The 12,928-nt window shown below is 29.5% G+C and overlaps 2 protein-coding genes across 12 annotated transcripts in view; one reads left to right on the top strand and one right to left on the bottom strand.

Moving 5' to 3' along the window:
• LOC114127068 (PCI domain-containing protein 2) overlaps nucleotides 1-12,928 on the top strand; it is a 564,778-nt gene that overhangs the window by 44,145 nt on the left and 507,705 nt on the right. The window lies entirely within an intron of this gene.
• Nucleotides 1,742-12,928, bottom strand: part of LOC114127075 (protein sickie) — an 81,931-nt gene continuing 70,744 nt past the window's right edge. For 7 of the 11 annotated variants that reach the window (XM_027991196.2, XM_027991197.2, XM_050207261.1 and 4 more), the window contains 12 exons: nucleotides 6,589-6,672; nucleotides 6,303-6,447; nucleotides 6,077-6,219; nucleotides 5,636-5,832; nucleotides 5,388-5,556; nucleotides 5,182-5,299; nucleotides 4,915-5,114; nucleotides 4,574-4,821; nucleotides 4,003-4,149; nucleotides 3,500-3,930; nucleotides 3,151-3,422; nucleotides 1,742-2,743 (listed from right to left, as the gene is read on the bottom strand). In XM_027991196.2, the coding sequence (XP_027846997.1) occupies nucleotides 2,639-2,743; nucleotides 3,151-3,422; nucleotides 3,500-3,930; nucleotides 4,003-4,149; nucleotides 4,574-4,821; nucleotides 4,915-5,114; nucleotides 5,182-5,299; nucleotides 5,388-5,556; nucleotides 5,636-5,832; nucleotides 6,077-6,219; nucleotides 6,303-6,447; nucleotides 6,589-6,672 (2,259 nt within the window). In that variant the 3' untranslated portion in view covers nucleotides 1,742-2,638. The remainder of the gene's footprint in view (nucleotides 2,744-3,150; nucleotides 3,423-3,499; nucleotides 3,931-4,002; nucleotides 4,150-4,573; nucleotides 4,822-4,914; nucleotides 5,115-5,181; nucleotides 5,300-5,387; nucleotides 5,557-5,635; nucleotides 5,833-6,076; nucleotides 6,220-6,302; nucleotides 6,448-6,588; nucleotides 6,673-12,928) is intronic. The other 4 variants (XM_050207293.1, XM_050207259.1, XM_050207275.1 and 1 more) reach the window with 3 other exon arrangements.

A 12,928-nucleotide genomic window follows, 5' to 3' on the forward strand; every position in this document is an offset into this window, starting at 1 on the left:
AGCCTTATTATCCTGTAAAGTATCCAAAAAATGAAAAAAAACCATTATCATGCAATGTTCATCATTCAATAGGAATAAAGCCAGGTACTTTTAATGTATTTATTTAGTTGGTAACTTGGTTTCCAATGTATAAGGATATAACATACATTTTTATTTATCTAGATGCACAATATAGTAGTATAAATTCTACAGCATCTAAAGCGAATCTGGAAATTATTTGTAGTACTCCAAACTCTAAAAAAGTATACAGTTTTAATGATAGCCCGTTACTAAGTCCAATTAAAACACCAATTCAAGAAGAAAATCATAATTTGTCAACTGATTCATTTTGTAACAGAGACAGTGTCTTAGTACAAAATATTCCAAAAAATAATATTGTTCTAGATAACAAACAAATAGTGGCAATTCCAAAAATATTAGAACTTAGTGGTTTTGAAATGTTTAATACTTCACAACAAACATTATTAAGTATACAAAATGGAGACATATCAAACATCAATCAGAGTGAAATACAATTTATTAGTGGGGACCCCAATTATTTTCAACATGAAAATTATAATGCAAAATTAAATAATTCTAGTTTAAATAATGCATCAAAGTCAAGTCAAGACAAATCACATAATAGAAAAGTAAAAATAAATAGCAATAGAAATACAAATTCGATTTATTTTGAAAATAATTTCAAAAAAATCGATTACAAAGTATTAGATTTAAAAAAAGAAAAGAGTACTAATGTAATAAGACAAAGTTTAAGTGAAAAGCTTAAAAAAAATATTTCACTTATCAAAAAGAATAAATGGGTTAAAAAATTAATAACAAGTCCATCAATGAACATAAATATATCAAACCCAAAACAGATTAAATACAATGTTAAAAAATCAACTTCAGAATCTTGGACTAGGATCAATGAAGCTTTCAATGACATTTTATTTTCTGATTTCAATGGGACATCACAAACACAAACAGTAATGAAGCATAATCAAAGTAAGAAAATGTATCATAATGAAGTAGAAGAAGATTCAAGTTTAGAGTATTATAATACAGGAGAAAATGATGTGAACAGTTCGTATGTGGAATCACAGAATAATAACAGAGAAGAAGATAGCATATCAAGTATAAATTCTTCGACAAAATCTTCTAACAAACTAAATGATTACGATCATAAAATGAATGAATTGAGTATTTTCCATTCAAGTTTGACCATATTTAGTGACACTAGCGTTTTTTCATCAAATTCAACAATGAATTCTGAAAAATTAGTTTCTATTCAACAGCAATTAATAAGTTGGACACAAGATAGTTCCAATACAATTGATGATGAGGAAAACTATAAAGAGCAAAACAATGGTACTGTAATATTTAAAAGCACACACTCAGAGGAGACGCATTAATTCAATAGGTATATAAGAAAATAATACAACTCTGGTAAGAAATGATTAATGAGTATTAAACATTATTACGATATAATCAGATTTTAATTATTATTTTTTTTGTAGAATTTTTCATCAGCTAATACATATCAATATATATCATACTTATGCAACAAATACTCAGATATATGATAACGTAAGAGTAAAAATTATTATAATTTCATTTTTTTGTATTAGGTATTACCTATTTATTTGCTTGTTGTTATTAAAAAGAAAAAACATAAAATTTAAGTCAAACTTGGAATAAAATATTTGGAAAACTATAATACATAGTATTTAGGAATCATAATAGAAAGTACAACAATTACAAGTCTGATAGTACAAACTAGAAAGAATAATTTATTTTGTTTTTATTAACAAATAAAAATTTGTACTACATGATATATATATATAAAAAAAAACATACAACATATTAATACAGAATAATATTGTTTATAAATACAAAAGCAATTTTTAATATTAACAACAACAGTTTATTAAGCAAGGTAATTATCTACAGATTTAATTATTAACAAGTAATAATACGCAAATAAACAATAGTAAGAAAGCACCAGGAAATTTAGATTTAGTAAACAATTTTTACATATTTTTCTTATCAACTAATAAAGATGTTATATTTTTCATTTAAATATCTGGAAACATTAGACTAGCAAATAATCAATAATTTAAAGAATTATAATCAATACAAAGATTTAGATTGATTTTATAGGGGAAAAATTATTGTGTATTTTAATTATTATAAAAGTACATTTTCGGACGGTTTAAATAAGATAATATATTTAAATAAATAAATAATGTAATTTTTTTTGAATTGTTAAATTTGTTTTAAAAATAACCATGACTGTCTTTGAGCACATTGTATTTGTATTCTTTTTATAATAGTATAGAAAAAATGTATTTAAAAAAACTTAAAAGGCAGTCATTTAGTCTTTTGAAAACAAAATTTATTGTCTGTGCCAAATGGAAATATTAAAAATATAAAAATAAATTGGTTTATTATAAAATGTTGAGCTTAGAAATGTATTCTTTTTCTCATTTTTAAGTAATAATATACTGCCACTTATAAGGGCATTTAAATTTATTATTATTATTTGGTAAACATAATGTCTTTAGGACTTGATTACCAAAAAGTAATACATTTTGGTAAACACAACTTAAAAACTATAATAAATTATAAAATCACAAACAAATATATTTTATGAGTACATTCACAAAGTTGCTAAAGTTCCATTATTATTAGGCAAGCTAATGTCAGTGTCATTTTGAGGACTAGAGTAATTTGCAGCTTCTCGAAGAGTCATCAACATATTTAGCTAAATTAAAATATAGTACATTTATTAAAATTAATTTCATTAAAAATTATTAATTATATATAATAAACTGAACTGGTACTTTATGTATTTGTATTTATGATTTAATAATTTGTGAGCAAATAGACACAAATAATATTTTTACTTCAAAAAATTGTTAATAAAATCACAGTATAATATTGTTGATCTTATTTAACATTAAATTGAGGTAATAACATTTATATTATATACTTTAACTTAAAAATGCTTTATTTAAATTTAATGTACAGCTTTTTTTTTAATATTTGGTAAGTATATTTTAAATATAAATAAAATTAATGATGTATGCATATGTGCATAATATGTATAAATGAAATAATTGTAAATACATAAAGTCCTCGCCATTATGATAAATAATTATTCAACTATACCAATGGGTCATTATCCTGTTCTATGTCATAACCAACATCTTCTGGGCGAATTCTAATGAACGTTTCTATAGTTTTATGCACTGAATTAGACCAAGGATATGATTGAATGACAAATGAAGCTGGATCTTTCCATGCTGCTCTTTTTCCATACAATCTAATGCCTTCACGAATCATGTCCATTACATATGGAACTAAAGAATAATTCCATAAATCTGAAAACCACATTTGAGATGTTTCTAAATCCATTGGACACGAAACAAATAAAATAGGTCCTAAAACATGTAAAAAAAAAATTAGAAGTATGTACATTATTTGTAAAAATAATACAATATTTTCTTGTGAAAATCACCTAATGTAACTTCAGATGAACTATGGATCTCGAGCAATTGATTCAAATGATTTCTAACTTCAGGAATCCATTCTACAATACGTTTAAGCTGCGCATTCCTTTGACCAAGTCGACATTCGTGTTCTACAAGTTTACGTCTCAAATGACGACCAAGGAATCCTTTCATTGGTTCCATGTGGTTAGCACAAAGTACCCATCTGAAGTTGTGATGTAATTGAAGACTAGTTGTTGAACATGTTGACTGGTTAATAGTTCCTATTATATAAGGACATTTTGGACTTTGAAAACCATTGAACACATCTGGTAAAGACAATGCTTTGTGTAAATTGTCTAAGATCACAACACATGGAATTTGAGAAGAGTCACTGTCAGCTTGATCTGATATTTCAGACAAATATTGTTGCAAATTTTTATTATTTGTTTCATCAACACTAAAATAATATTTTAAATTATTATTTTTTGCTGTAAAATATATTACAAATACTAATAGTAATAAGTCTAACCTGAAAGTAACTATAGTTGAAGAATTGCATTCTTTTCCCATTTTCATTACTAGAAACTCAGCAAGTTTATTCGATAAATAAGACTTGCCAGTACCGCTAGGTCCACACAATATTATTCTATGATGTTCGCTTAATAAAGAAACATATCTAAAAATATAAAAAAGTACATAATTATTTTTTATTCTGTAAGTGTTTTAAACACTATACAATAAGTAAAATAGGTACATAAATAGGTAGGTAATTGAAGTTTTTTTAAACTCCAATAAAAATAACTAAAACATAACATAATAAGCAGAGATAACCAACCCACAGCTTTGGATAATATATGATCTGTGAGATTTACCATACTTCAACAAAATATTTTGATTTCATAAATCATATTTATTTTGTACTGGGCCTACATTTAATATAAGGATATATCATTTTGTATGTGATCCATAGATTTTAAATACATTTTCAAAATTAGCTCGCAAGATCATTTAGGTTGGCCACTGCTAGTATACAGCAAATGTATAAAAAGTTTCTTTTTATGTAAATATATTTTTTTTATTTAATCAAAAACAATTAGTACCTCTGGAGAATACTTTTTGGTATGAGAGTATCAAATGCTAAAGCGTCTAAACTTCCTGAATGCATGGCACCTTTGAGACAAATAGAAATATTTGAACCATTAGTCATACATTCGTATGGAGACTTATCAGGAGGCTTATATTCTTTTGTATTTGATATATATCGTATTATATCATCAACATGATAGCTCCATATTGAGTCGACACATAGTCCCAGTTTAGTCATTGGATCAATACGTTCCACATAATCCTTAAAAGAATTCAAATGAATAAAGTTTAGAATGATATTCAAGAATAAAAGAAAGGAGGTTATTATTATTTGTAATAAATATAAGATTCTTACTTTGAATCCTTTAACAACAAGGTGATCGACCATATCCCACTTTGATTTTGGTGAAATGGGTAATGAAGATATTATGCATGTTTTAGTCTTATTTTCTTTATACTTGTTGTAACTTCCATGACTACCAAGGAATACGTTAAGTTGGACCAACATGGCATCTGAATCTACTGAAGATAATAACGCTTCTGTTCCTTCATCACCTAATAAAAAACATCACAATATATGTTAACATCACAAATTGTCTTTATTCATTATTTAAAAATTTACTTTGAGTGTGGTTTGATATAGGAGGAGACTGTAAAGAACTACAACTGGACTGAAGGGATTGATTTGTTACAATTTTTTGTAATCTCTCATTGTCTTGCTTCAAGTTCAACATTTCATCCTGTAAAAATTATTTCAATACTGAAATATACTCACAAGAAATAGGCAAAAAAAAAACATGAAAAGCTATTAAAATAATAATATTATACCCTCATTTTAATCACTGTGTCCTTTAAGGATTCAAGTTGATGTGCTGAACTTAAAGCTTCTAATCTAATATCAGTAAGAACGAGATCTTTTTCTCTGAGCTGTTTTCTCAGTTGCTCCACCATTTCTGGACTTGAATCGTGTTCAGCTCGATCACAATCGTATAAACTCCTAGAAATATTGATAAAAAAAAAAAAAACATAATAAGTATAACTATTAAACCATTAAACACAAAATCTTAAGCACTTACGTCGTAGATGAATGGCTGTTCTTGAATCCCAATCCATTTGAATGTGGAGTATTGAGCATCGGTGATGACGGTGCAGACATGTCAGATAGAAAAGCGCTCTGATGGTTTCGTGCGATATGCGCTTCTTCGGCATCTGACAATGAATTGCTGCGATTCTTTTTAGATCGAGAGAAGGCCTTGCTAAATGAGCTGCGCAACTACAATTTCAATTGAAAAAAAGTTATTATAAAGTATACTATCCATCTGTTGTGTAAACGCAGTTCAAAATCGAAAGGTGTCAAAACAAAAGAGAAAAACCTATCCCGTGCAAAATTTTCATATTGGTCCATTGTAATAATATAGGAGTGTTGTAAATAATAATAATAGCTATGTATAGGGGAATGGGGAGTTTCTCTTAAATTTTTTTAACACCTATCATCGATTAAAATCTAGTGATCATACGGATATGTTTGGTCGTACCCATCCTCTTTTCTTCTTCTTATCGGCTTCGGATTGCTGTGCCGAACTGGACGCACTGCACGCTGACGACAAGGAATTCAAACTTGAAACCGAATCTGTCGACAGTTGACGTGAAATGTTATTACCTAAAGATGACAGAAGGGGGTGGTTACAAGTTACAAATAGTTTTAGTGGTCAGTGCAGATCACCGAAAGAACGAGTAATTTACCAGTGCTAGAATCGGCGACGGAATTGATCGTGTGCCGCCTTTGGTGGTTATTACCGATGCCGCCGTTTGGATGATTTCCCGACTCGGCGGCGCTTTGTTTCCTCAACATTTCGACAGTTTGACGCAGTTCGTGTAGCTCGTGATCCTATAAGTGGAAAAGCAAACGGTTTAACGACAATTAATAATTAATAATAAACGCATTTTTTTTTTAAATATCATTGTTTGAAATTAAAACTTTGTCTGAATTTATAGCGAGGGTTGAAAACTAATGAAATATAATATTAACCTTTTTCTCGGCCGTAGCTGTCAACTGTTGTAGCCTCTGAGTCATATTCGATAAAGACTGTTCGAACGCAGACACCACGTGCGCCTAGAACAATAATAAATAATAATGTTTATTAATCATAATATTATAATTAATTTTAAATATTTTTTAAATAATATAATTAAATTTATATAAGTACACGTTTCTTTCTTTTACATGATATTAGAGTAAAATATATTTGTGTTGAGGTCTTACAATTTGACACCCACCCGTTCCGTTTAGACATGAAGCAATTGATTCAAACAATCCTGCTGTATAGGTATAATGCTGTGATAATTACACAGAGAATATTATGAATATTACGCGAAAATGGCAGATTATAAAAATAGGGTGATTATCGTATTTAATTTTTACATAACGCTGTATTTCTGCGTATTCATAATTCAAAAATAATAACCGTAACTATCGAAAATGCATTCACAATTATTTCAAATAGATATTACATACCACGACAATGCACCCATATCGCAAGCAATAATATTACGTCTCATATTATGTTTCAATTATTATTGATAGTGAATGTACGCTAAAGTCGTTTATTTTCATGTAAAAGCTGAATTTATATTACAACGTTGTTCGACAATAGATTAGGAATGATGTAAACAATAATAACACAGTATACACACAAATATGTTTATCTATTATTAAAATTTAAATATATAAATATTTGTGGGATTATAATAATATTATAATAATTATTGAAATTCGAAAAACAAATTATCGGATATTAATATTTTAATTCTGGAAAAAAATCAAATATTTTTGAACGTCATTTACGGTTGTAGTAACGACTAGGCCTATAAAATCATAACAAATCGTAGCAATTAATTGCATTCGAAAACGTCGTTTCATCGAAAACAACGATCAATGTGTTTTAATTTTTATTCGCTCCAATTGCATTTCGTTTCAATGCGAACCGATATTTTACTCTTTGACGATGATTATTATTATTTGTGCTGTCGAATTTACACGGTGAGTAATTCAAAAACAACATATATATAGGTCAAAAAATACGCCGGATCATAATGTATTATAATTTATAATATTTATTCCACGTTGAATACTGCAACTGAGGAATCGAGGAAAACGAATAAATTGTCGTTAGCCTTCGTCGCACCCAACTGCAGTCGTTGACTTACAAGTAAATAGTTATTACTTATTACCGGTTGAATTCATTCACACAGACTCATCTGCAGTAACAATCGTCGTAGCAGTATAACACCTCGTATAAGACGAACGTGAAATACCTCAATTTTTTTTCAAGTGTCAAAAATCAAAAAACTACACAGATCAAACAGATCATAGCGTAAATACATAAAATTGACAAAAGTTGTCTATATATCGACTACACCGTACTCTATACATGATAATTGACAAAAATCAAACAAATCGTCAACGTCGAATAAAAACACAATTTAGTGAACGTTAAAATTATTGTTAGCAGGACATTTAACCTAATAAAAAAAAAAAGCATTACAAATAAACAAATGCCACAACATAAATAAACATTCTCGACAGAAGCAACCGGATTCAGGCAAATAAAACAAATTGTCGCACGTGGAAAACATCGGTTCAGTGTACATAGTGTACACACTTTCACACAAATATTGTTAAACCATATACAAGACGTTTGCAGAGTTAGATAATATTATAATTTGAGACTATAGGTACAGAGGGATAAACTATGTTATATTTTATCAGTTATATACCCACATAATATGCGTAATAAGTATTAATTTATATTTTTTTTTCATAAAATATTTATTGGTTTATGATCCATTATTAGTATAATGGAATTTATTAAAATTGATTTTATTTATTAACATAGAGTAAAATAAAGTATTAATGGTAGTATAGATTTTATCCTACTAAAGAAATATGACTTAGGTTTTAAAAATATAAATCCGATTAAATCAGTAAAATTTTGGGTATCTTAAAACTTAACAAGTACCTATATTAATTTACCGATTATAGGTGGCGCACAGTCGTTGGTAGGCATAGAATATAATTTTTAATATTGACGATGCGTGGCAGTATCACGTGTCGCTTTTTAGTTGGGAATCATTGGGAATCATTAATTATAACACGAACATATACTTATTCATAAATTGTAAAATCAAACAAATTTATCATCCGTAACTGTTACACGTTTTAATTATTATACAAATTGTGTATTGTACATAAATACTATACTACTATACGTCATATATGCAGTATGTCAGTATAATACTATATTAAAGCATATGGTAAAGTAATACTAATAAGTAATAGTATTATACTATATTACACGATGGTTAGGAGGATGTAAGTTTCGAGGGACGTCAGAGCTCGGGCACGAAAACACTAGGCGCAACTGTGTTCTGCCATCGAATATTATAACATTATTATAGAGTAAATATCATTACTATAATGTCTAATAAAATAATAATGATCCTTCTTGTCCATTACAAAATATTAGACCTATCTTCAAATCTCGAACACCGCCACGAAGCAGAGCACTTGAACCGCTTCTATTTTTAAAGCATAATATAATTACTCTTGACGGCTACATGCGTATGTATAATAATTTATAATGTTTATAAATTATAATATATAGATATCGTATACTACCTACAATATTTTATAACATAAAATCATACACATATCGTAAGAGAAAAACGTTTTTATCACTTTTATATAATATTTTATCAAATTCCGTATCGAGTACTAATAATTAATAACTAATAAGATTTTGGTTTGGTCGTTTAATACTCGTTAAAGTGGAAACATTTCCACATACAATATGATACATACAATCTTGAGCCAGCGGTGTTGTCGATGAGGTCGATATAATATGTACATGGAGAGGAAGTCCCAGCCGTTCCTAGTATAATTTATTAATATACCTAATAACTGTAATCTTTTATAAGTATATTATACAAAATTCAAATACCACTCACTCACATCTCACTCATCGCTACTTCTCAAAAACTACAAAACACATAAAATTTAAATTTAGAATAGTGGTTAGGTTTATATTTTATTATATAAATACATATTATATAATATTATACTAAAATATCTATAGTATATACTATTTTATATTAATATCAAGGTGGATATATATATATATATCCACCTTGATTAATATAATAGAAGAGTACACTCATTACACACATATACTAGAAAACTGCTTCTAAATAGATACGAAATATTTCGCCAATCCTCATATTACTACTGCTGCGGTAGCGCGCAAATAACCACAACGATGACACAACACACGAACCCAAATACCAGATGACCATCGACGTGTTCAGATTCTCCGGACGCAAACGTTTCATTCGAGTGGCTGAATATTATTATATTATATGTATAGTGTTGGTAAAAAAAAACACATGTATAAAGTATCGTATTGACAGAACAAATACGCTAGAATTAGAAAAATGTTTTTTCAAAAGGTAGGACAGGGTGACGAAAAACCTCAAAGTTAACGCCAAATTTTAAATGGATATAAGTATATAATACTATAATATTTATATAGATTGACAACTAAATAGTACACAGTGTACGGTACAAAAAAAAAATAATTATAAACATTCCGTCGCACAAGTGGAGTAATAGAAAAATATTTTTATTATATTTTACTGTATAGTCGCTGTCGATCGGTCTGAATCCGAAACAAATCAGAACGACACCATCTAACTGTCATCGCAATCATTGCATATACACTTGTGACGGAAAACGGACAAAACTCGGTACGAATGGTCTTACAATGGGCGTACACAGGAAATATATTTTGTACCTAACTAATAATACTGCATGAGTACAAAGCAGATTTTTAACCGGCAGAGAAGCATTTTCACAACAATTTATGCAAATGTAATATAATACCATAGAAAAAAAAACAGTTTCGAATGTTTCGATATCCGCGAGTCAAAGCAAATACATATACGACACACAACTGTTTTTGTTTTTAAGCCACCCACTCGTCACATACTATAAGTACACAAACATCGCACACCGTTCAGCGATACGCGGAAAAAAATAAAAAAACGATACTAGCCAGAATTCTTGCAAAAATAAAAACATCGCCACAGCAGTATTATATAATATAAGTACACGCAATAATGCACATCACATCATACCATTTTGTCGGCAGAGGTATTCCCACACCAATCTTGGGGTTCTTTTATGTATTATTAAACTATATTTACCTAATGATAAAAACATTGTAAAAAATTCCATTCCAACAATGGTATTGATCTATGGAGATCACCCACATCCCCAAATATCTAATATTTTTTTTATGAGACTCTCCCGGATAACCCTCGACGTTACTTAAAACGAAATTGGCCACGAGACCTAAACAAATAAAAATATACACACATAAATGTAATCAATCCCAATCAAGCTGACACAGTGTTACTGGAAGACCCTTCCTGCGTCGTAGCATTAAGTTTTTGTAGTATAATCTCACGCGAAATTTAGCCATTGTCTCGTTTTATATATGTATAGTAAATTTCCTTTATTCATTTAAAGTAAACATAATAATAACTTATTAATAAAGTTATCCCCGAATTTTTTTACAAATACACGTCAAAGATCAATCACGAAACATTAAATACCTATACGCCATAACGGTAAACGTTATACTATGTGTAAACATTACTTTAATAAATCGGACCAGGTGCAGTGGTTTTTCTGTAATTGTACACGTAGTGTGTATACGCTCAATATTGTCGTCTATTCGTGTGTTGTTACCATATTATGTGTGAAGAATATATTGTTGGGCAATGGGTAGTTTGTTCTTCAAGAAGAATCGTGAGTGAACTGCATTAAATTAAAAAATGCACTGTCGGTATATAAGTCGCGCGGTGCTCTTTGATCCGGTGCATCGGTGGATGTCGACCAATTAGATCGCGCACATCCCTCGTATTCCGACATTTCATAGACTCGCTGACCGTTGCCTTAAACTTTTTTTTTTTTATCACTTGACAACGGCACGGTATGACTATAGTTATAATATGCTGTACGGACTAAATTGTTGGACTTGCGAGAACCTCACCGTTATAATTGACGGTCCCGTATAAGCCATGTCGTTCTTATATAGTTTCTTGGAAAAAGCTGCTATAGACAATAACTATACGGCCGTCACCCCAAGTTAACCAGGCCGTTATCATTACCAAAGACTTAAATCAGACGACGCAGCTACCACTCTATATAATATCTTCATCACATAAAATAAATCGATGTGTGTAGGTACAACAACGTATAGTATTTTGTCACGTTTATTTGAATCAAGTACCTGTGCAACCGTTTATCCGTTCCTGTTCGGATACATTATTTCACTTGCACAACAAATAATAAAATATCATTGTTCGTATTGTCAGGAAAGAAAACGGAAACTACATTTAAACTAAGATTAACGACGGCACTAATAACGTCTAAACGTCGATAAATCGGAGTAAATAATCGTGCTCGGAATTAATATATACCTATTTTGTAGCTTCTTCTCGTACACAATATACTCTCTGCCGTATAATACAGACACGATACTAACAAGTATCAATAATAAATATTAATAATATTATGTGATGACGATGATCATTGATCACTAAATTATAGAACCATTACTACGAGTAGCTTTATAGGATACAATGCGATATATACAATATATATGTGTGATGATTGATCTAATAATTGAACGTTATGATATCGCGTGTCTTCGTCCAACCGAAGAGTGAATCCTCTATTTCCAGCTGCCACGACTACCTTTTACTACTATTATAATACTATTATTATTATTAATATTCATTACTCGTTCCCTCGAGGCCAATTTCCTGTTTTATCTGTTTAAGGCACATGCTATGCACGCACACCGCTACTGCTACGGATCCTATGTATATATATGCAAAATTATACACACAGATAAGACAATATAGTAGTAAAATATGTTATTATACAAATAAAGAAGTATATTAATAAAATTACATTATCCTTATCACATATTATATGATTGATTAAAACCAAAAGGGTAAGTTGATTTATACTATGCGCCGCGATTTTCGTTACAAAACGGAGGGTAATAAAGAAGGAAAGAATCTACAACGAAACTAAACGAAGGGACACGCGAGTGAAAACTATTTTTTTTCTATTATAATGTATAGGTACGTTTTCGTGTGTCCGATCCATTAATTTTCAGCTACTGCTTTCTACTTTTCCAACACTTTCTCCGAACACCGGCGTAAATTTTCTCGCGATCAAAATCGTTATCATTAAATTATTATTTTCCCCGATGCGGAACGCGCGGCGGACATGGACA

Source organism: Aphis gossypii, chromosome 1 (assembly GCF_020184175.1).
Source record: "Aphis gossypii isolate Hap1 chromosome 1, ASM2018417v2, whole genome shotgun sequence".
Classification (NCBI taxonomy): domain Eukaryota; kingdom Metazoa; phylum Arthropoda; class Insecta; order Hemiptera; family Aphididae; genus Aphis; species Aphis gossypii.